Genomic DNA, 23,346 nt, shown 5'->3' on the forward strand with positions numbered 1-23,346 from the left:
ATGGTGACAAGGTTACTGGGTGAAAATGACACCGGGATGGTGACGACGTGGTGGTGACAAGGGCACTGGGATGGTGACAAGGACATTGTGATGGTGACAATGGCACTGGGGTGGTGACAACAACACTGGGATTGTGACAAGTACACTGGGATGATGACAATGACATTGTGATGAGGACACTGGGATGGTGACGACACTGGGATGGTGACAGTGTGGTGGTGACAATGACACAGGGATGGTGACAAGGACGCCGTGGTGGTGACAGTGACATGATGGTGACAGACACCTTGATGGTGGCAGTGACACTGGGATTGTGACAAGGACTCTGGGATGGTGACAATGGCATTGTGACAGTGACACTGGGATGGTGACAATGTGATGGTGACAATGACATTGGGATGGTGACAATGACACTGGGATTGTGACAAGGACATGGTGATGGTCACTAGGACACTGTGATGGTGACAAGGACACCGGGATGGTGACAAGGGTACCGGGATGGTGACAATGACACTGGGGTGGTGACAGTGACACTGGGACGGTGACATTGTGGTGGTGACAAGGATACTGGGATGGTGACAACAGCACTGGGATTGACAAAGACACTGGGATGGTGACAATGGCACTGGGATGGTGATGGTGACAGTGACATGGTGATGGTGACACCGTGACAGTGACACCTGTGTCACCTGGGAAGGGGCCGAGCAAAACGTCCCCAAAATGCCCTGTTTCCCCCCAAAAAAAACGAGGCCAATTTGGGGACACGGGGACACCATTTATTGCCTTGGCCCCGCGGGGGGGACACCAGGGGACGCGGCGGTGGCCTTGGGGACACGGTGGTGGCCTTGGGGACGCGGCGACTCAGGCGGTGGCGGGCTCCTGGGTGCGGTTCTGGCGCTTCACCACGAAAAGCTTCTGGGCCGAGGCGGTGACGAGCAGGGAGTGGTCCCCAAACACCACTGCGGGGACATTTGGGGACATTGGGGACACCGCCACCCCCCCGGGGACACCGTGGGCACAGGGACAGGACGGGTGTGGGGACATCGCCACCGCCCCGGGGACAGCGGGGGCACGGGGAGAGCGGGGACACCGATGTTCTGGGGACACTGATGGCAGTGCCACCACCTTGGGGACACTGGTGGCAGTGCCACCACCCCCTTGGGGACACCGGTGACACTCCCACTATAGGGACAGGGCGAGTATGGGGCCACCGCCACCCCCCTGGGGACACTGCCACCACCTTGGGGACAGGACAAATACGGGGCCACCTCCATTTTGGGGACACTGGTGGCACTGCCACCCTGTTGGGGACACCGGTGGCAGTGCCACCACCCCCTTGGGGACACCGGTGACACTCCCACTATAGGGACAGGGCGAGTATAGGGCCACCGCCACCACCCTGGGGACAGGACAAACACGGGGCCACCTCCATTTTGGGGACACCAGTGGCAGTGCCACCCCCTTGGGGACAGCGGTGGCCGTGCCACCCCCTTGGGGACAGGGCTGTCACTCACCCGAGAGGCGGCGGAAGGGGGGCTGGTGGCCGCGGGGCAGCCGCAGCCCGCAGGCGGTGGCCACCAGTCCCGCCAGCACGGTGGCCGTGCGCTCGTCGTTCTCCAGGTCCCCCGCCGACTGGGGACAGCCGTGTCACAGCCTGTCCCCGATGTCCCCAACGTCCCCAATGTCCCCAAATGGCCCTAAATAGCCCCGTTCGCCTGGCCCCAAGTGGCCCCAAATGGCCCCGTCCTCTGACCCCAAAAGCCTCCCGTGCTTCTGCTCCTGTCTCCTGAGTCGCTTAGCCCTGTCCCCAACTGTCCCCAAACGTCCCCAAATGTCCCCAAAGCTCGCTTGTCCCTGTCCCCCATCCCCAAAAGTCTTGTGGCCCCCTTCCCAAAAGTCTCCTGATGTCCCCAAACATCCCCAATGTCCCCAAAGGGCCCCAAATATCCCTGTCCCCAGATGTCCCCAAAGTCCCCAAATATTCCCATTCCCAAACATCCCTAGATGTCCCCAAGTGTCCCCTGATGTCCCCAAACATCCCCCAATGTCCCCAAAGAGCCCCAAATATCCCCATCCTCAAACACCCCCAGAAGTCCCCAATGTCCCCAAATATCCCCATCTCCAAGTGTCCCAAGTGTCCCCAAAGGTCCCCAAGGTCCCCAAATGTCCCTAAAGTCTCCAAACATCCCCAGATGTCCCCAAACATCCCCAATGTCCCCAAATATCCCCATCCCCAATGTCCCCAAGTGTCCCCAGATGTCCCCAATGTCCCCAGGTGTCCCAGATGTCCCCAAAGGTCCCCATACATCCCCAGATGTCCCCAAATATCCCCATCCCCAATGTCCCCAAGTGTCCCCAGATGTCCCCAAGTGCCCCTGATGTCCCCAAATGTCCCCAAAGTCCCCAGATATCCCCATTCCCAATGTCCCCAAAGGTCCCCAAACACCCCCAGTGTCCCCAAATATCCCCATCCCCAAACATCCCCAGATGTCCCCAATGTCCCCAAACGTCCCCCAGTGTCCCCAGACGTCCCCCAGTGTCCCCAGTGTCCCCGCTCACGGCCAGCACGGCGCCATCGCAGATGACGAGGTATCCCAGTTGGTCGGGGACGCGCTCCAGGCCCTGCGTCAGCGCCGTCGTCTGGGGACAGGGGGGACACGGGGGGGGTGACAAGGGGACACACGGCACCGCCACCCCCAGTGCCCCCCCCACTGGTGGCCCAGTCCTCCCAGTGCCCCCCCAGGCTCCCAGTTTCCCCCCTTTCTCCCCAGTGTCCCCGGTTTCTCCATCCCAGTGCCCCCCAGTTCTTCCAGTTGCCCCCCAGTTCTCCCAGTTACCCATCCCAGTGCCCCCAGTTGCCCCCCAGTTCTCCAAGTTTATCCCCAGTGCCCCCAGTTGCCCCCCAGTTCTCCCAGTTCACCCAGTTTCCAACCAGTGCCCCCCAGTTCTCCCAGTTACGCATCCCAGTGCCCCCCAGTTCTCCCAGTTTCACCCCAGTTTCTCCCCAGTGCCCCCACTTTCACATCCCACTTGCCCCAGTCTCCTCCCAGTGATCCCAGTTTCCCGCAGTGCTCCCATCCCAGTGCCCCCCAGTTCACTCCCAGTTCTTCCAGTTCCCCATCCCAGTGCCCCCCAGTTCACACAGTTTCCCCACAGTTCTCCCAGTTCCCCCCAGGCTCCCAGTTTCCCCCCAGTTCTCCCAGTTTCTCCCCAGTAATTCTGGTTTCTCCCAGTTCTCCCAGTTTCCTCCCAGTAACCCCATCCCAGTGTCCCCCAGTGATCCCAGTTCCCCCCCACTTCTCTCAGTTTCCCCCCAGTTCTCCCAGTTCCCCATCCCAGCGCCCCCCAGGCTCCCAGTTCTCCACCAGTTCTCCCGGTGTCTCCCAGTTTTCCCCAAGCTCTACCAGTTTCCCCCCAGTTCTCCCAGTACCTCCCAGTTTCCAACCAGTGCCCCCTAGTTCTCCCAGTTACCCGTCCCAGTGCCCCCCACTTCTCCCAGTTTCCCCCCAGTTTCCCTGTAACGCTCCCATCCCAGTACCACCCAGGCTCCCAGTTGCCCCCCAGTTCTCCCAGTACCTCCCAGTTTCCAACCAGTGCCCCCCAGTTCTCCCAGTACCTCCCAGTTTCCCCATCCCAGTGCCCCCAATTTCTCTCCCAGTTCTCCCAGTGCCCCCCAGTTCACCCAGTTTCCCCCCAGATTCCCCCCCAGTGTCCCCCAGTTTCCCCCCAGTGCCTCCCAGTTCCCCTCTCACCATCTCCCCTCTCCGGCCCCGGTCAGCTGACCGCCGCGCCCCGCCCCTTTCCCATCCCGCCACCCGATTGGCTGAGAGCCCCGTCCATCACCCACCACGCCCCGCCCCTCCCCTCCCGCCCCTCCCCTCTCTGCCCGCCAATGGGAGCGCGCGCCGCGGGGAAGGAGGCGTGGCCTTGTCGTTAATATTAATGAGGTCATTTGCATAAAGCGCCCGCCTGCGCCTCCTGTGTTCCTGTGCGCCCCCCAAACTGGGAAAATCGCCCTCCCAGTAACCCCCCCATACTGGGAACCCTCCCATTCCCCCCCCAAACTGGGACTCCCCCAGTTCCACCCCCAAACTGGGACCTCCCCCCATACTGGGAACCCCCCCAGTGCCCCCCCCCATACTGGGGACGCCCCCCCAGTGCCCCCCCCATACTGGGACCCTCCCCAATTCCACCCCCATACTGGGATCTCCCCCCATACTGGGAACCCCCCCAGTGCCCCCCCCATACTGGGGACACCCCCCCAGTGCCCCCCCCATACTGGGACCCTCCCCAATTCCACCCCCATACTGGGATCTCCCCCCATACTGGGACCCCCCCCCAGTGCCTCCCCCATACTGGGACCCCCCCCCAGTGCACCCCCCATACTGGGACCCACCCAGTATCTCCCCCAGACTGGGACCCCCCCAGTGCCCCCCCCCCATACTGGGACCTCCCCAGTATCCCCCCCATACCGGGACCCCTCCAATTCCCCCCTCCCAAACTGGACCCCCCCCCCCCCCCCCCCATTGCCCTCCCCATTCTGGGGCCCCCCAATTCCCCTCCCCACTGAGACCCCCCCCATATTTGCCCTCCCCCCCCCCTTGGGGACACCCCGAGGTCCCCTCCTCACCCCAATGAGAGGCAGCACCACGGGGGGGGGGGCTGCTCGGGGGCTTTATTTCCTTTTTGGGGGGGTTCCGGGGGTCTTCAAGGCCTTGGGGGCACCCACCGGGACTCTGCTGTCCCTGGGGGGTGTCCCCAGGCCTCGTCCCCCCCCCTTGGGGGTGGAGGGGGGGCTCGGCTGCCTTGGGGACACCCCTGGGGCTGCCCCCTTTGTTTGGGGACACCCCCAGGGATCCCCCCCCGTCCTTTGGGGACACCCCCGGGGGTCCCCCCTTTTTCTTGGGGACACCCCCGGGGCCCCCCCTCTTTCTTGGGGACACCCCCAGGATCCCATTTTCTTTGGGGACATCCCTGGGGGGGTCTCCCCTTTTTCTTGGGGTCACCCCTGGGGGTCCCATTTCCCATGGGGACACCCCCAGGGGTCCCATTTTCTTCGGGGACATCCCTGGGGGGGTCTCCCCTGTCCCTTGGGGACACCCCCAGATCCCAATTTCTTTGGGGATGTCCCTGGGGGGGTCTCCCCTGTCCTTTGGGGACACCCCCAGGGCTCCCCCCTCTTTCTTGGGGTCACCCCCGGGGGCCCCCCCCTCTTTCTTGGGGTCACCCCCAGGGGTCCCATTTCCCTTGGGGACACCCCCAGGGGCCCCCCCTCTTTCTTGGGGACATCCCTGGGGGGGTCTCCTCTGTCCTTTGGGGACACCCCCAGGGGTCCCCTTTCCTTTGGGGACCCCCCCAGGGCTCCCCCCTCTTTTTTGGGTACACCCCCAATCCCACCTCCTCAACCCCACCCCAGTGCGGAGAAATGAGGGTGGGGGGGGCCCCATTTTCACCCCCCCCCCACCCCTTTTACCCCCCCCTACCCCCCCTCCCTAAAGACTCTGAAGGGCGCCCCGTGGCCCGGCACCACCACGTCGGCCACCTCCAGCACCCTCCGGCGGCTCCGTTCCTGCTCGGGGGGGTCCTCGCTCAGCGCCCCCCACACCCCCTGGTCCCCCTCCCTCTCGAACAAATCCCCCGCCGCCACCACCGTCCCCAGCTCCGTCCCCTTCACCGCCACGCTGACGTGGGCCCGCACGTGGCCCGGGGTGGGCAACACCTCCACGTAACCCGGGTGGGGGGCGTAAGGGACCCCCCGGGCCAAATCCACGGGGACAAAACGCCCCCCCTTGTCATCGTCATCGTCCCCCCCCCCCCAAGGCCGGCTGAGGTCGAAGCCCACCAGCACCCAGGCCCGGGGGAAGAGGTTGAGGTTCCCCACGTGGTCCGAGTGGCCGTGGGTGCAAAGGACGTGGGTGACGGATTCGGGGGGGGTCCCGGCGGCTTCCAGTTGAGCCAGGAGGCGCCGGCAACCCCACGGCCCCCCCGTGTCCACCAGGGCGGTGACGGGACCCCCCCGGATGAGGGTGACAGAGCAGTCGGCGAGGAAGGAGCCGTCCTCGTCCTCGGGGTGGCTGTAGCCTTCCTGCAGCACCCGCACGCTGTACGGGGTGCCCGGCACTTCGAGGGCACCCAAGGGTGCTGTGCGCACCCCCGGCAGCATTTTTTATTTATTTATTGTTTGATTTTTTCTTGGGGGGGTCGTCAGGGGTCATCAGGCTGCAGAAGGGGAGGGGAAGGGGTCAGGGAGGCCCCCCCCAGGGGCTCCTACATCCCCTCAGGGACCCCAAAGGTGGCTGCTGGCACCCCTCAGGACTCCAAGCCCCCCCCCCCATGACCCCAATCACACCCCCATTGCCCCAATGCCTCCCCCACATCTGTCCCCATGACCCCAATGTCCCCCCCCCCACCCCTATGGGCCTTCTATGACCCCAATTTTTCCCCCAATCCCCCCCATGACCCCAAAAGGTCTCCCCCATGGCCCCCCAGGACCCCAATTGCCCCCCCCCATGACCCCAATGTTCCCCAATCACCCCCAGGACCCCAATGCCCCCCCCCATGGTCCACCCATGACCTCGGTTGTCCCCCCAATCCCCCCCCCATGACCCCAATGCCCCCCCCACCTTCCCCTATGACCCCAATGGGCCCCTCCTCACTCCAATGATCCCCCAGTGACCCCCCCCAATTGTCCCCCCTGACCCTAATTGTCCCCCTCCCGACCCCAACGTTTCCCCCCATCACCCCCACAACCCCAATGCCCCCCCCAACACCCCAATTGTCCCCCCCCACCCCCCAGTACCCCCCAGTACCCCAATGTCCCCCCCACCATGGCCCCCCATCACCCCAATTGCCCCCCCATGACCCCAATGCCCCCCCCAACACCCCCATGACCCCAATAATCCTCCCCCGGCCCCAATTGGCCCCAATTAGCCCCAATTGCCCCCTCCGTCCCCCCCTTTACCCCCCCGTTTTTCCCCCATCCCCCCCCAAAATGGTGGATCCCCGCCGCCCCTCTGGGCGCCGCCATCTTTAAAGCGAAGCCTCCTGCACGCCACCATCTTGGAAACTGAACCCGCCCCCCGCATGGGCGCCGCCATCTTGGCGAGGAGGACGGCAAGGGGCGAGGGACAAAATACCTCAAAAGGCGTTTTCACGTTCCTCTTTTCGTCTCCGTGTCCTGAGGGGCTCGGGGCTGCCCGCAGGGTCCCGGGAGGGTCCCGGGGGGGTCCCGGTGTCGCCGCTCCAAGGCCTCGGCGGGGACAGAACCGGGCCTTGCGAAAGGAACGGCGGCGAAACCACCGCGCATGCGCAGCGCTCCCCCGCCCCTCCCGCCGAGGAGCCTTACGCATGCGCAGAGCCCGCCCCGCCGCCGCCGCGCAGGTCCTGGCAGGGCGGTAGTGAGCAGCGGAGCGGCCGCGGGAAGGCTCCGCCGCGCTCGGGGCCGGTGAATCCGCGGCGCTTTCCCCTGCCAGGACCCGGCGGAGCGGCGGCGGAGCCAAGATGGCGGCGGGCAGCGGGGAGGCGGCGTGAGGGGGGCGGCGCTGGGCCCCGGGGCGCGCCCGGTAACGGGGTTCGGGTTTCCCACCCCCCCCGTGTGCTTCCGGTATTGCGGTCCCCCCTCCGTGTGCGTTCCCTATCGCGGTCCCCCCTCCTTGAGGTCCCGGCATTTGGGTTCCCCCCCTCTTCGGTTCCGGCCCCCCCCCCTACACCCAATTTTGGGGTCCCCCCCCTTAAACTCCCGGTATTTAGGGTTTCCTCCCCATACACCCAATTTCGGGGTCCCCCTCCTTGAGGTCTCCTCCCCCATATTCCAAATTTTGGGCCCCCCCTTGAGGTCCCGGTCTTTAGGGTCCCCCCCAAAGCTCTTATCTCTTATTTAGGGTCCCCCATAAACACTTTATTTCGGGTCCCCTGTAAACTTCTTGTCTTTTATTTAGGGTCTTCCTCCCCAAACACCTCATCCTTTATTTAGGATCCCCCCCAAACCTCTTGTTTTTTATTTAGGATTGCCCCCAAACCTTTTATCTTTTATTTAGGGTCCCCCATAACCTTCTCCTTTATTTAGGGCCCCCCATAAACCCATCGTCTCTTATTTAGGGTCCCCCATAAACACTTTATTTCGGGTCCCCTGTAAACCTCTTGTCTTTTAGTTAGGGTCTCCCCCCCAAACACCTCATCCTTTATTTAGGATCCTCCCCAAACCTCTTGTTTTTTTATTTAGGGACTCCACAAACCTCTTGTCCTTTATTTAGAATCCCCCCCAGACACTTTGTGTCTTATTTAGGGTCCCCCATAAACACTTTACTTAGGGTTTTCTATAAACCTCTTGTCTTCTATTTAGGGTCTCCCTCCCCAGACACCTCATCCTTTATTTAGGATCCCCCCCAAACCTCTTATCTTTTATTTCGGGTCCCCCACAACCTTCTCCTTTATTTAGGATCCCCCACAAACCTCTTGTTTTTTATTTAGGATCCCCCATAAACCTCTTGTCCTTTATTTAGGGTCCCCCCGAGACACTTTTGTCTTATTTAGGGTCCCCTCTAAACACTCCATTTAGGTTCTCCCATAAACCTCTTATATTTTATTTAGGGTCTCTCTCCCCAAACACCTCATCCTTTATTTAGGATCCCCCCCAAACCTCTTGCTTTTTATTTAGGATCCCCCACAAACCTCTTGTCTTTCATTTAGGGTCCCCCATAACCTTGTCCTTTATTTTAGGGTCCCCCACAAACACTTCATTTAGGGTTTTCCATAAACCTCTTGTTTTCTACTTAGGGTCTCCCTCCCCAAACACCTCATCCTTTATTTAGGATCCCCCCCAGACACTTTGTCCTATATTTAGGCCCCCCATAAACCCATCGTCTTTTATTTCGGGTCTCCTATAAACGCTTTATTTAGGCTCTCCCGCAAACCTCTTATCTTTTATTTAGGGTCTCTCGTGGCGCTGCCTTTTTTCCTCTTTATTTAGGCCCCCCCGGGAGAAACAAAAAGAGGAGGAGGAAGAAGAAGAGGAAGAAGAAGAGGAAGAAGAAGAGGAGAAGAAGGAGAAGGAGAAGGAGAAGGAGAAGGAGAAGGAGAAGGAGAAGGAGAAGGAGGAGGAGGAGGAAGAAGAGGAAGAGGAGGAAGAAGAAGAAGAAGAAGAAGAAGAAGAAGAAGAAGAAGAAGAAGAGGAGAAGAAGGAGAAGGAGGAGGAGGAGGAAGAAGAGGAAGAGGAGGAAGAAGAAGAAGAAGAAGAAGAAGAAGAAGAAGAAGAAGAGGAGAAGAAGGAGAAGGAGGAGGAGAAGGAGGAAGAAGAGGAGGAGGAGGAAGAAGAGGAAGAGGAGGAGGAGGAGGAGGAGGAGGAGGATGGCGGAGGAGAAGAAGCCGAAGCTGAGCCAGACGCTGCTGCCGGCCGAGTCGATGAAGGTGATGGCCGAGGCCATGGGCATGGCGCAGGTCCCCGAGGACACCTGCCAGCTGCTGGCCGACGAGGCCAGCTACCGCCTCAAGGAGGTGGCCCAGGTGGGGACTGGGGGGGACTGGGGGGACTGGGAGGGACTGGGGGGACAATGGGGGGACTGGGGGGACACCAGGGAGAAGGGGAGATGGGGATGGGGACAGGGGGACACTGGGGACATGGGGACATTGGGGACACTGGGGACACCAGGAGATGGGGACAGGGAGAGGAGGACACTGGGGGGACACTGGGAGGACTGGGGGGACACTGGGGACACTGGGGGGACTGGGGACACTGGAGGGACTGGGGGGACGATGGGGGGGCACTGGGGACACTGGAGGGACTGGGGGGGACTGGGGGGACACTGGGGGGACTGGGAGGCCACCAGGGAGAAGGGGAGATGGGGATGGGGACAGGGGGACACTGGGGACATGGGGACATTGGGGACACTGGGGACACCAGGAGATGGGGACAGGGAGAGGGGGACACTGGGAGGACACTGGGAGGACAATGGGGACACTGGGGGGACTGGGGGGACACAGGGGGGACTGGGGGGACAATGGGGACACTGGTGGGACACCAGGGAGAAGGGGAGGCGGGGATGGGGACAGGGGGACACTGGGGACATGGGGACATTGGGGACACTGGGGACACCAGGAGATGGGGACAGGGAGAGGGGGACACTGGGAGGACACTGGGAGGACAATGGGGACACTGGGGGGACTGGGGGGACACGGGGGGGACTGGGGGGACAATGGGGACACTGGTGGGACACCAGGGAGAAGGGGAGGCGGGGATGGGGACAGGGGGACACTGGGGACATGGGGACATTGGGGACACTGGGGGGACACTGGGGACACCAGGAGATGGGGTTGGGGACAGGGGGACACTGGGGACATTGGGGACATTGGGGACACCAGGTGGGGACAGGGGAGGGAATGGGACAGAGAGGGAACAGGGACACGGTGAGGGGGGTGTCCCATGGGGTGGGGGTGTCCCCAATGTCCCCAATGTCCCCGTGTCCCCCCCCCAGGACGCGCTCAAGTTCATGCACATGGGCAAGCGGCGGCGCCTGACCACGGGGGACATCGACCTGGCCCTGAAACTGAAAAACGTCGAGGTGGGGGCACAGGGGGGGGCGTGGGGACATCGGGGGGGGGCTTGGGGACATTGGGGGGGGGCTTGGGGACATTTGGGGGGGGGTTGGGGACATGAGGGAGAGGATATTGGAGGGTTTGGGGACATTTTGGGGGACTTGGGGGCACGGGGGGGGGCTTGAGGATATTGGAGGGGGGCTTGGGGACACTGGGGGGGGGGCTTGGGGATATTCGGGGGGGGCCTGGGGACATTTGGGGGGGGGTTGGGGACATGGGAAAGGGGGTTATTGGGGGTTTGGGGGGGCTTGGGGGCACGAGGGGGGCATGGGGACATTGGGGGGGGGGTTGGGGACACTGGGGGGGGCTTGGGGACATTTGGGGGGGCTTGGGGACACTGTGGGGGGGGGGTCGGGAGGATACTGGGGGGGGTTGGGGGATATTGGATGGGTCTGGGGGACACCAGGGGGGGTCTGGGGGACACCGGGGGGATCTTGGGGATATGGGGGGGGGTCTGGGGGATATTGGGGGGGTCTGAGTGTTATTGGGGGGGGGTCTGGGGGATATCAGGAGGGGTTTGTGGGTTATTGGGGGGGTCTCAGGGGTATTGGGGGGGTCTGGGGGATATTGGGGGGGTCTCAGGGGTATTGGGGGGGTCTGGGGGATATTGGGGGGGGTTCTCAGGGTATCAGGAGGGTCTGGGGGATATGGGGGGGGTCTGGGAGTTATTGGGGGGTCTTGGGGGTGTCTGGGGGATATTGGTGGGTATTGGGGGATATTGGGGGGATCTCAGGGTATTGGGGGGGTCTGTGGGTTATGGGGGGGTCTGGGGAATATTGGGGGGTCTGGGAGTTATTGGGGGGGTCTTGGGGGTGTCTGGGGGACACTGGGGGAGGGTTCTGTGGGATATTTGGGGGATTTGGACGATATTGGGGGGATATCGGGGATATCGGGGGGGGTCAGGGGGATATTGGGGGTGTCTGGGGGATATTGGGGGGTATTGGGGGGATCTCAGGGGTATTGGGGGGGGTCTGGGGAATATCAGGGGGGTCTCAGGGATATTGGGGGTGTCTCAGGGATATCGGGGGGGTCCCAGGGATATTGGGGGGGGTCCCAGGGATATCGGGGGGGGGTCTGTGGGATATCAGGGGGGTCTCAGGGATATGGGGGGGTCTCAGGGATTACGGGGGGGAGGTCTCAGGGTATCAGGGGAGTCTGGGGGATATCAGGGGGGTCTCAGGGATATTGAGGGGGGGTCTTGGGTATTGGGGGGGGTCTGGGGGATATTGGGGGGGATCTCAGGGATATGTAGGGGGTCCCAGGGATATCAGGGGGGTCTCAGGCATATCAGGGGGGTCTCAGGGCTATCGGGGGAATCTGGGGGTGTTTGGGGGGGGGTCCTAACCCCCGCTCCCCCCCCCCCCAGCCGCTGTACGGCTTCCACGCGCGGGAGTTCCTGCCCTTCCGCTACGCCAGCGGGGGGGGCCGCGAGCTGCACTTCTACGAGGAGCAGGAGGTGGAGCTGAGCGACATCATCAACACCCCCCTGCCCCGCGTGCCCCTCGACGTCTGCCTCAAGGGTGGGCTTCGGGGGGGGGGGGCAACCGGGGGGGGGCTGGGGAGGGGGCTGGGAGGGGTATGGGAGGGGTTCGGGGGGAGTTTGGGGGGGTTTGGGGGGGGTTTAGGGAGGATAAGGGGGGGTTTTGGGGGTGATTGGGGGCTCTGGGGGGTATTTGGGGGGGTTGGGGGGGCTTGGGGGGGGCTTTAGGAGGGTGTTGAGGGGGTTTGGGGGGTGTTTGGGGTGGTTCTGGGGGAGTTTGGGGGGCTTTGGGGGAGTTTGGGGGGGGGTTAGGGGGGCTTTGGGGGTGATTTGGGGCTCAGGGGGGTATTTGGGGGGGTTGGGGGGGGGTCCAGGGGGCTTTGGGGGGTCTTTGGGGGAGTTGAGGGGGTTTGGGGGGTGTTTGGGGTGGTTCTGGGGGAGTTTGGGGGCCTTTGGGGGGGGTTCTGAGGGGTTTGGGGGGGCTTGGAGGGGCTCTGGGGGTGTTTTTGGGGGTCCTAGTGAGGACTCAGGGTGTTTGGGGGACTCAGGGGGGTTTTGGGGGTCTCTGGGGGTGTTCAGGAGACTCAGGGGGGGCATTTTGGGGACCCCCCCCCACGTTTCTCACCCCTGTGTTTTCCCCATGCCCAGCTCACTGGCTCAGCATTGAGGGGGTGCAGCCAGCCATCCCCGAGAACCCCCCCCCAGGTGAGTGGGGGTACCAGGATTTGCCCCCCCCGGGATAAATTTACCCCCCTGGGGGTATATTTAACCCCCCCAGGGGCAGATTTGCTTCCCATGGGGCAGATTTATCTTCATCTCCTTCAACTTTGTCCCCCACCCCAGCTTAGATTTGCCCCCACCCCAGGCTCCATCTGCAATTTCATCAGGCAGATTTGCCCCCCCAGGGGCAGATTGACCCCCCCCCAGCTCAAATTTGCCCCCCCGGGCTAAATTTACCCCCCCACGTGGCAGACCTGTTCATTCTGTGTGTTGCTTTGCCCCCCCAGCAGCACATTTGCCCCTCTCAGTGGTGGATTTGCCCCCTGGCTATAAATTTACCTCCCTTAATTTTATAATTACCCCCCCAGGATTAAATTTACCCCCCCCAATTTAATTTTACCCCAGCTGGGGGGGCAAATTTCCCTACCTGGGGGGCAAATTACCCCACCCAGGGGCACTTCTGCTCCCCTTGCATCGATTTACCCCCTGTCTTCTGGCGCAGCTTCACCCCCTTTGGGGCAGATGTGCCCCCCTGGGGCAGATTTGCCCCCCCTGGGGTAAATGTGCCCCCCCAATTTGGATTTGCCCCCCCCCGCAGCCCCCAAGGAGCAGCAGAAGGCCGAGGCCACCGAGCCCCTTAAGTCTGCCAAGCCGGGGCAGGAGGACGAGGGGGCCCTGAAGGGCAAGGGGCAGAGCGCGGCCGCCCCCGACGGCAAGGGTAGGGCTTGGGGGGGGATTTTGGGGGGGCTATGGGGTGTTTTGGGGCGCTATGGGGTGTTTTGGGGGGCTATGGGGTGTTTTTTGGGGGGATATGGGGTGCTTGGGGGGGATATGGGTTGTTTTAGGGGGGCTATGGGGCTGTTCAGGGGGGCTGTGGGGGTGTTTTGGGGGCTACGGGGTGTTTTTGGGGGGATATGGGGTGTTTGGGGGGATATGGGGTGTTTGGGGGGGCTGTGGGGTGCTTTAGGGGGGATATGGGGTGCTTTAGGGGGGCTGTGGGGGTTCAGGGGGGCTCTGGGGGTGTTTTGGGGGATATGGGGTGTTTGGGGGGGATATGGGGTGTTTTGGGGGGACTGTGGGGTGTTTTAGGGGGGCTATGGGGGTGTTTGGGGGACTGTGGGGTGTTTGGGTTAGCTATGGGATGCCTGGTGGGGCTATGGGGCATTTGGGGGGTCTTTAGGGTATTTTGGGCCATTTTGGAGCTATCTGGGGCTCTGGGGGCACTCAGGACAGGCCATGACCCATTTTAGGGTGATTTGGGGTCATTTTGAGCTCCGTGGGGTGCTCTCATGACAGGCCTTGAGGCACATTGGTGACATTTTGGGCTCCGTGGTGTCACTCAGGACAGGCCATGGCACATTTTAGGGCCATTTGGGGACATTTTAGGCTCTTCGGGGCCTCTGAGGACAGGCCGTGACACATTTTAGGGCCATGTGGGGACATTTTGGGCTCCATGGGGACTCTGAGGACAGCCCTTGGTGACACTGGGCAACCCCAGACCCCCCCGGCAGCCATTCTGTGGGGAGCTCGGTGCCCCTTGGGGACATGGGGACACGGAGACATTTTGGGCTCTCTGGGGACTCTCAGAGCAGGCCATGACACATTTTAGGGCCATTTGGGGCCATTTGGGGACATTTTGTACTTCCTGGGGACTCTGAGGACAGCTCTTGGTGACACTGGGCAGCTCCAAACCCCCTGGCGGACATTTTGTGGGGATCTGGGTGTACCTTGGGGACATGGGGACATTTTGGCTCTGTGAGGACTCTCAGGACAGGCCATGACACATTTTAGGGCCATTTGGGGCCATTTTGTGCTCTGTGGGGACTCTGAGGACAGCCCTTGGTGACACTGGGCAGCCCCAGACCCCCTGGCGGACATTTTGTGGGGACCTCGGGGTCCCCTTGGGCCGGCTGCGGGTGGCCCCGCGGGGACCCACGGACACGGGGCCATGGGGACACGTTGTCACCGCTGTCCCCATGTCCCCAGGCAAGGAGAAGAAGGGCCCGCTGCTGGAGGGGGCCCCGCTGCGCCTCAAACCCCGCAGCGTGCACGAGCTGTCGGTGGAGCAGCAGCTCTACTACAAGGAGATCACCGAGGCCTGCGTCGGCTCCTGCGAGGCCAAGCGCGCCGTGCGTCCTTCGTTCGGCCCCAAAAACCCCCGTTTTCACCCCAAAAAAATCACGTCCGCCCCTCAAGCTTTTGCCTTCCCTGTGGGGGATGTTTGTTTGTCCCCGTCGGATCAGTGGTGGCACCGTGGGCTCTTGGTGATGTCCCCATGGGTCCTCGTGGTGACAACTTCATGTCCCCGTGTCCTGGTGTCCCCTCGGTGACATCCTGGTGTCCCCTCATGGTGACAACCCCGTGGCCCAGTGTCCCCTCACGGTGATGTCCCCATATCCCCTCAGTGGCATCCCGGTGTCCCCTCGTGGTGATGTCCCTGTGTCACCTCACGCTGATGGCCCCATGTCCAGTGACCCCTTGGGGTGACATCACCTTGTCCCCTCATGGTGACGTCCCTAAGTCCCGGTGTCCCCTCATTGTGACATCCCCTTGTCCTGGTGTCCCCTCACCTGATGTCCCCGTGTGGTGACATCCCCATGTCCTGATGTCCCTTCATGGTGACATCCCCATGCCCCTCAAAATGACATCCCCATATCCCGATGTCCCTCCTGGTGTCCCTTTGCGGTGACACCCCCCTGTCCCCATATCCCTCCTGGTGTCCCCTGTTGGTGACATCCCCTTGTCCCCACAGGAGGCCCTGCAGAGTATCGCCACCGACCCCGGTCTCTACCAGATGCTGCCACGCTTCAGCACCTTCATCTCCGAGGGGGTGAGCACCCCGTGGCCCTGTCCCCGTCCCCTCCCCGATGTCATTGTCCCCTCCCCGATGTCATTGTCCCCTCCTCGATGTCATTGTCCCCTCCAGGTCCGTGTCAACGTGGTGCAGAACAACCTGGCGCTGCTCATCTACCTCATGCGCATGGTGAAGGCGCTGATGGACAACCCCACGCTCTACCTGGAGAAATACGTGAGTGGGGCCGTCCCGGTGGATTCTGTCCCCAAATGTCCCCAGATGTCCCCAAATGTCCCCCGGGAGCTCGTCCCCGCCGTCACAACGCCTGTTGTGAGCTGCCTGCTCTGCCCTTGATGTGCCGTGGGGCTGTCCTCAAGCACTTCATGTCCCCTGTGGCTGAGTCCCATGCCTGTGCCATGTCCCCAGATGTCCCCAACATGTCCCCAGATGTCCCCAACATGTCCCCAAATGTCCCCAACATGTCCCCAAATGTCCCCAAGCCTCAGAAACTCATCCCCACCACCACAACTTGCATTGTCAGCCACCCCACACCATGACATGGGGCTGTCCCCAAGCCCTTTACATCCCCCGTGACCAAGTCCCATGCCCGCGCCACATCCCCAATGTGTCCCTAAATGTCCCCAACATGTCCCCAAATGTCCTTATCATGTCCCCAAATGTCCCCAGGCCTCAGAAACTCATCCCCACCACCACAACCTGCACTGTTAGCCATCCTACACCATGACATGGGGCTGTCCCCAAGCCCTTTACGTCCCCTGTGACCGAGTCCCATGCCTGCGCCACATCCCCAATGTGTCCCTAAATGTCCCCAACATATCCCCAAATGTCCCCAACATGTCCCCAAGCCTCAGAAGCTCATCCCCACCACCACAACCTTCATTGTCAGCCACCCCACACCATAACATGGAGTTGACTCCAAGCCCTTTGCGTCCCCCGTGGCCGAGTCCCATGCCCGTGCCGTGTCCCCAAACCTCCCCAACTTGTCCCCACCGTGTCCCCAAATGTCCCCAACATGTCCCCAGCTCCACGAGCTCATCCCTGCTGTCATGACGTGCATCGTCAGCCGCCAGCTGTGCCTGCGGCCCGACGTGGACAACCACTGGGCGCTGCGGGACTTCGCCGCCCGCCTGGTGGCTCAGGTGTGCAAGAACTTCAGCACCACCACCAACAACATCCAGTCCCGCATCACCAAGACCTTCACCAAGGTTTCGGGGCAAGATCGGGGCTTTTGGGGTGGGTTTTGGGGGGCCAGGGAGGAAGGGGGTGGGTTTTGAGGCAGGATCAGGGGTTTTGGGGTGGGTATTGGGGCAGGATCAGGGCTTTTGGGGTGGGTTTTGGGGTGGGTTGGGGGGTTGGGGAATGGGGTTGGGGAAGTATCAATGGTTTTGGGGTGGGTATTGGGGCAGGATCGGGGCTTTTGGGGTGGGTTTTGGGGGGCCAGGGGGGAAGGGGGTGGGTTTTGGGGCAGGATCAGGGGTTTTGGGGTGGGTATTGGGGCAGGATCAGGGCTTTTGGGATGGGTTTTGGGGGCCAGGGGGGAAGGGGGTGGGTTTTGGGGCAGGATCGGGGGGTTTGGGGTGGGTATTGGGGCAGGATCGGGGCTTTTGGGATGGGTTTTGGGGTGGGTTGGGGGGTTGGGGAATGGATTTGGGGAAGTATCAATGGTTTTGGGGTGGGTTTTGGGGCAGGATTGGGACTTTTGGGGTGGGTTTGAAGGGCCAGGGGGGAAGGGGGTGGGTTTTAGGGCAGGATTGGGGGGTTTGGGGCAGTTTGGGGGGCTGGGGAGTGGGTTTTGGGGCAGGATCAGGGGTTTTGGGGTGGGTTTTGGGGCAGAATCGGGGGGTTTGGGGCAGGTTGGGGGGTCGGGGAGCAGGTTTTGGGGCAGGATCAGGGGTTTTGGGGCGGGTTGGGGGGCTAGGGGGTGGATTTTGGGGCAGCATTGAGGGTTTTGGGGCAGGTTGGGGGGTCGGGGAGTGCGTTTTGGGGCAGGATCAGGGGTTTGGGGGTGGGTTGGGGGGCCAGGGTGTGGGTTTTGGGGCAGGATTGGGTGTTTTGGGGCGGGTTTGGAGAGTGGGGAGCAGGTTTTGGGGCAGGATCAAGAGTTTTGGGGTGGGTTGGGGGTTTGGAGAGGGGGTTTGGGGGCAGGATAGGGGGTTTTGGGACAGTTGGGGGGTCAGGGCTGGGTTTTGGGACAGGATTGAGGGTTTGGGGGCAGGTTGAGGGGTCAGGGTGTGGGTTTTGGGGCAGGATCGAGGGTTTGGGGTGGGATTGGGGCTGTGGGGCAGGCTGTGGGGCCGTGGGGTGGGCTGTGGGGTGACGTCCCCCCCGTGTCCCCACACCCCCAGAGCTGGGTGGACGAGAAGACCCCCTGGACCACGCGCTACGGCTCCATCGCGGGGCTGGCCGAGCTGGGCCATGACGTGAGCACCCCCCCACGCCCCCCCCACGTCCCCAATGTCCCCCACACCCCCCCCCACATCCCCAAATCCCCCCCCCATGCCCCCAAATCCCCCCCATGCCCCCAAATCCCCCCCATGCCCCCAAATCCCCCCCCTCAGCCCCACTTTCCCCCCCCCTCACACCCCATTCCCCCTTCCCCAGCCCCACATCTCCCCCCGGGGACACCCATATCACCCCCCCCCGATAACATCACACCCCCCACGATGACGTCACACCCCCCCGATGACGTCACGCCCCCCGATGACGTCACACGACCCCCCCCCAGGTGATCAAGACGCTGATCCTGCCCCGGCTGCAGGCGGAGGGCGAGCGGGTGCGCAGCATCCTGGAGGGCCCCGTGGTCAGCAACATCGACAGGATCGGGGCCGACCACGTGCAGACCCTGCTGCTGGTGGGCTGGGGGGGGGGACATTTTGGGGGGGGGGACACTTTGGGGGGGGCTTGGGGACACTTCGGGGGGGGGTTGGGGACAGTTTGGAGGTGTTTGGGGACACTTTGGGGGGTGTGGGGGCAGTTTGGGGGGGTTTGGGGACACTTTGGAGGTGTTTGGGGACACTTTGGGGGGTGTGGGGACACTTTGGGGGGGTTTGGGGACACTTTGGGGGAGTTTGGAGCACTTTGGGTGGGTTTGGAGCACTTTGGGGGGGTTTGGGGACACTTTGGGGGGGCTTGGGGACAAAATTGAGGGATATAGGGAAGGTCCTGGGGGATTTGGGGATATGAGGACAGCTCGGGGGGACGTGGAGACACCTTGGGGGGGTTTGGGGCACTTTGGCGGGGTTGGGAACGCTTTGGGGGGGTTTGGGGACATTTTGGGGGGGGTTGGGGACACTTTGGGGGGTTTGGGGACACTTCAGGGGGTGTAAGGTCACGATTGAGGGATGTAGGGAAGGTCCTGGGGGATTTGGGGGACACTTTTGGGGATATGAGGACAGTTCGGGGGGGCGTGGGGACACTTTGGGGGGGTGTAGGGGACACTTTGGGGGAGGGTTGGGGACACTTTGGGGGGGTTTGGGGACAGTTTGGGGGGGTTTGGGGACACTCGGGGGGGGCTTGGGGACACTTTGGGGGGGTTTGGGGACACTTTGGGGAGTTTGGAGCACTTTGGGTGGGTTTGGAGCACTTTGGGGGGGTTTGGGGACACTTTGGGGGTTCAGGGACAGTTTGGGGGGGGTTGGGGACACTTCGGGAGGGTTTGGGGACACTTGGGGGGGGTTGGGGACACTTTGGGGTGGTATGGACATGGGGGGGACACGGGGACAACTTGGGGGGGGGCAAATGACAATTTGGGGGGGCAAGTAACAACCGGGGGGGGCAAATAACTGGGGGGGGGCACCCTTAGGGGACCACACGGGGCCACCTCGGGGTGCCCTGGGGTGGCCTTTTGGGGTGTCCCCGTCCCCCCCCGGTTTGGTGACGTGGCCGTGACCCCCCCCCGCAGAAGCACTGCGCCCCCGTGCTGGCGAAGATGCGCCCCCCCCCCGACAACCAGGAGCCTACCGGGGGGATTTCGGCTACCTGGGGGCCCTGCTCTGCACCCACGTGGTCAAGGCCAGGGCGCAGGCGGCCCTACAGGCGCAGCAGGTCAACCGCACCACCCTGACCATCACCCAGGTGAGGGGGGGGGCACGATTTTGGGGTGGGGGGTCCTGGGGGGGTCCTGGGGGGGTTATGGGGGTCCTGGGGAGGTTACAGGGGTCATGGGGGGAAATGGGGAGGGGGAGATGGGGGTGAGGGGGATGCAGCAGGTCAACTGCACCACCCTGACCATCACCCAGGTGAGGGGGGGGGGGCAAATTTTGGGGTGGGGGGGTCCTGGGGGAGTCTTGGGGGAGTTATGGGGTCCTGGGGGCGTTACGGGGGTCCTGGGGGGTTAAGGGGTGATGGGGTGGGAAGGAAATGGGGAATTGGGGTGGGTGAGGGGGTCAACCGCACCACCCTGACCATCACGCAGGTGAGGGGGGGGCACGATTTTGGGGTGGGGGGGTCCTGGGGGGGGTCTGGGGGTGTTATTGGGAGTTAGGGGGGTCCTGGGGGGTTACGGGGTCCTGGAGGAGATTGGGGTGAGGAGAAATGGGGTGAGGGGGCACAGCAGGTAAACCACAGCACCCTGACCATCACCCAGGTGAGGGGGGGGCAAATTTTGGGGTGGGGGGGTCCTGGGGGGGGGCTTGAGGGGGTTATGGGGGGTTACAGAGGTCCTAGGGGGCTTATGGGGGTCCTGGGGGGAAATGGGGGAGGGGGAGATAGGGGTGAGGGGGATGCAGCAGGTCAATCGCAGCACCCTGACCATCACCCAGGTGAGGGGGGGGCACGATTTTGGGGTGGGGGGTCCTGGGGGGGGTCCTGGGGGGGTTATGGGGGTCCTGGGGGGTTACAGGGGTCCTGGGGGGGGTTACAGGGGTCCTGGGGGGAAATGGGGAGGGGGAGATAGGGGTGAGGGGGATGCAGCAGGTCAATCGCAGCACCCTGACCATCACCCAGGTGAGGGGGGGCACGATTTTGGGGTGGGGGGGTCTGGGGGGGGTCCTGGGGGGGTTATGGGGGTCCTGGGGGGGTTACAGGGGTCCTGGGGGGGGGTTACAGGGGTCCTGGGGGGGAAATGGGGAGGGGGAGATAGGGGTGAGGGGGATGCAGCAGGTCAATCGCAGCACCCTGACCATCACCCAGGTGAGGGGGGCACGATTTTGGGGTGGGGGGGTCCTGGGGGGGGTCCTGGGGGGGTTACAGGGGAGTTAAAGGGGTCCTAGGGGGGTTACGGGGGTTGTGGGGGGGAAATGAGGGGGGTAGATGGGGGCGCAGCAGGTCAACCGCAGCACCCTGACCATCACCCAGGTGAGGGGGGGGGCAAATTTTGGGGTGGGGGGGTCCTGGGGAGGGGTCTTGGGGGGGTTATGGGGGTCCTGGGGGGGTTACAGGGGTCCTGGGGGGGAAATGGGGAGGGGAGATGGGGGTGAGGGGGATGCAGCAGGTAAAACTCAGCACCCTGACCATCACCCAGGTGAGGGGGGGGCAAATTTTGGGGGTGGGGGGGGTCCTGAGGGGGGTTACAGGGGAGTTAAAGGGGTCCTGGGGGCTTATGGGGGTCCTTTAGGTCCATTTTGGGGCAGAATGTAGGGATTAGGGGTGACATGGGGGGGTCCCACATCGACGTAACCCCCCCCTTTTTCCCCCCCCCCCCAGCCTCGCCCCACGCTGACGCTGTCGCAGGCCCCCAGGGTCAAGCGGGGGGGGGGTCCGGGGGTGCTGCCCCCTCCCCGCGCCCCCCCAGCTTGCTGAAGGTGCCCAGCGCCATCACCCTGCCCGTGCAGACCCTGGTGGGGCGCCCCGGGACCCCCAGCCAGCCCTCGCCCCCCCCCCACCAAATTCATCGTCATGTCCTCGGCCTCGGGGAGCAGCGCGGCGCAGCAGGTATTTTGGGGGGGGGGGGCACGGGGCTGGGATTAAACCCCCCCAGATTAATCCCCGTAATCCCCCCCATCCCCTTCCACCCACCCCGGATCCGCCCCAGTTCTTCCCCTGTCTGCTGAAGTCCCCTAATCCCCCCTAATCCCCCCTAATCCCACCTAATCCCCTTTAATCCCCCTCAAATACCCTTTAATCATCCCCAAATTCCCCTTAATCCCCCCAACCCCCTTAACCCCACCTAATCCACCCTAATCCCCCATCAAATCCCCCTTAATCCCCCCAAATCCCCCCCAAACCCCCTTAATCCCCCCAACCCCCCCCAATCCCCTTAATCCCACCTAATCCACCCTAATCCCCCATCAAATCCCCCTCAATCCCCCAAATCCACCCAAACCCCCTTAATCCCCCCAAATCCCCCCAAACCCACTTAATCCCCTCCAAATCCCCCCAAAACCCCCCATATCATCCCCCTAATCCCCCAAATCCCCCCCAAACCCCCTTAATCCCCCCTTAATCCCCCCAAACCCCCATATCATCCCCCAAATCCCCCCAAATCCCCCCAAACCCCCATATCATCCCCCAAATCCCCCCTAATGCCCCCAAACCACCCCAAACCCCCCTCAATCCCCCCCAAACACCCCCCAAACCCTCTTAATCCCCCCCCAAACCCCCCATATCATCCCACTAATCCCCCTTAATCCTCCCCCAACCCCCCTTAATCCCCCCAAATCCCCCAAAACCCTCCATATCATCCCCCTAATCCCCCTAATCCCCCAAATCCCCCCCAAATTCCCCCCAGACCCCTTTAATCCCCCCAAACACACCCCAAACCCCCCTAACCCCCCCCCAATTTTTTCTCCCCCCCCCAGGTCATCACCTTCAGCACCAGCCCGGCCCACCGCCACCTCCCCGGTCACCACCAGTGTTCCCAGTGCCCAACCGGTGGTCAAACTGGTGTCGGCCGCCCCCACCGCCCCAGCGCCACCGTCACCGGCAGCGTCCAGAAATACATCGTCGTCTCCTTGCCCCCGCCGGCGACCCCAAAGGGGGGGCCCCCGACCCCCCCGCCGCCCCCCCCCGCCGGTAACGCCGCCCTTACCCCCCCGCCCCCCCGCCGCCCCCCCCCGCCACCGCCCCCCAATTGTCCCCGTCCTCGGCCGCCGCCTCCCCCGCCTCCGCCGCCGTCCACCCCCAAATCGGAGCCGGGGGACAGCCCCCAGCCCGGCCCCCCCGCCCCAAAAAGGGAACGGGGCCGTGGCGCAGTCCCCGCAGGGAGGGGGGCAGTGACGGGGGTTGGGGGGGGGTCCTATAGGGATTTGGGGTGGGTTGGGGGGGCCTAAGGGGTCTGGGACCCCCCCCATGGGGATATGGAGTGGTTTGGGGGGGGGGATTGGGGTCCCCAAGGGGTTTGGGGTGGCCCTACAGGGATTTGGGGTGGGTTGGGGGGCCCTAAAGGGTCCCCAAGGGATTTGGGGGGGGCCCTATGGGGACACGGGATGGTTTGGGGGGCCCTAAGAGGTTTGGGACCCCCCATAGGGACATAAATGGTAGGCTGGGGGGGATTGGGGGTCCCCAAGGGGTTTGGGGTGGCCCTATAGGGATTTGGGGTAGGCTTGGGAGGCCCTAAGGGGTCTGGGACCCCCCCTCTAGGGGTGTAGAGGGTGGTTCAGGGGTCTAAGAGCTTTGGGACCCCCCCATATGGACATAAATAGTGGTTTAGGGGGGGATTGGGGGTCCCCAAGGGGTTTGGGGTGGCCCTACAGGGATTTGGGGTGGGTTGGGGGGCCCTAAAGGGTCCCCAAGGGATTTGGGGGGCCCTATGGGGACACGGGATGGTTTGGGGGGCCCTAAGAGGTTTGGGACCCCCCCATAG

General features: G+C 63.1%; 2 protein-coding genes and 1 long non-coding RNA gene across 4 annotated transcripts; 2 read left to right on the top strand and 1 right to left on the bottom strand.

The window, feature by feature from the left end:
- Positions 1-754: 754 nt before the first annotated feature.
- On the bottom strand, positions 755-7,597 carry LAMTOR4 (late endosomal/lysosomal adaptor, MAPK and MTOR activator 4). Of its 2 annotated transcripts, none has more exons than XM_084540411.1 (4): positions 7,137-7,597; positions 2,560-2,640; positions 1,515-1,632; positions 755-959 (listed from the first exon to the last, which is right to left on the bottom strand). In XM_084540411.1, the coding sequence occupies exons 1-4, from the start codon at positions 7,347-7,349 to the stop codon at positions 862-864; spliced, it is 510 nt and encodes a 169-aa protein (XP_084396537.1). In that variant the 5' UTR covers positions 7,350-7,597; the 3' UTR covers positions 755-861. The 2 variants fall into 2 exon arrangements, with proteins under 2 accessions (XP_084396537.1, XP_084396538.1); XM_084540412.1 differs by lacking the exon at positions 7,137-7,597 and adding an exon at positions 3,753-3,805.
- Positions 7,446-9,032, top strand: LOC311429318. The gene is made up of 2 exons (XR_014688218.1): positions 7,446-7,562; positions 8,969-9,032. It is a non-coding gene; the product is annotated as an uncharacterized lncRNA (long non-coding RNA).
- A 313-nt stretch (positions 9,033-9,345) lies between these two features.
- TAF6 (TATA-box binding protein associated factor 6) lies at positions 9,346-22,828 on the top strand (the record flags this gene model as incomplete). The annotated part of the gene is given in 19 exon segments (XM_084540408.1): positions 9,346-9,501; positions 10,470-10,556; positions 11,957-12,110; positions 12,719-12,775; positions 13,389-13,508; positions 14,777-14,919; positions 15,543-15,620; positions 15,717-15,818; positions 16,628-16,810; positions 17,951-18,025; positions 18,331-18,456; positions 19,507-19,555; positions 19,558-19,679; positions 21,249-21,284; positions 21,287-21,415; positions 21,417-21,476; positions 22,343-22,363; positions 22,365-22,464; positions 22,467-22,828. Coding segments are annotated over 19 exon segments (2,145 nt in total). The 3' UTR covers positions 22,814-22,828.
- Positions 22,829-23,346: the final 518 nt, after the last annotated feature.

This window comes from Aythya ferina (genome assembly GCF_964211825.1).
Source record: "Aythya ferina genome assembly, contig: HAP1_SCAFFOLD_602, whole genome shotgun sequence".
NCBI classification, from domain to species: Eukaryota; Metazoa; Chordata; class Aves; order Anseriformes; family Anatidae; genus Aythya; species Aythya ferina.

Bases quoted from the DNA above. Each gene is read 5' to 3' on its own strand.
- LAMTOR4 (XM_084540411.1), bottom strand. From the start codon at position 7,349: ATGCGTAAGGCTCCTCGGCGGGAGGGGCGGGGGAGCGCTGCGCATGCG. The intron at 2,641-7,136 runs GTATTTTGTCCC...CCCTGTCCCCAG, and splicing joins ACGTGAAAACGCCTTTTGAG to ACGACGGCGCTGACGCAGGG. The intron at 1,633-2,559 runs GTGAGCGGGGAC...GGCTGTCCCCAG, and splicing joins GCGATGGCGCCGTGCTGGCC to TCGGCGGGGGACCTGGAGAA.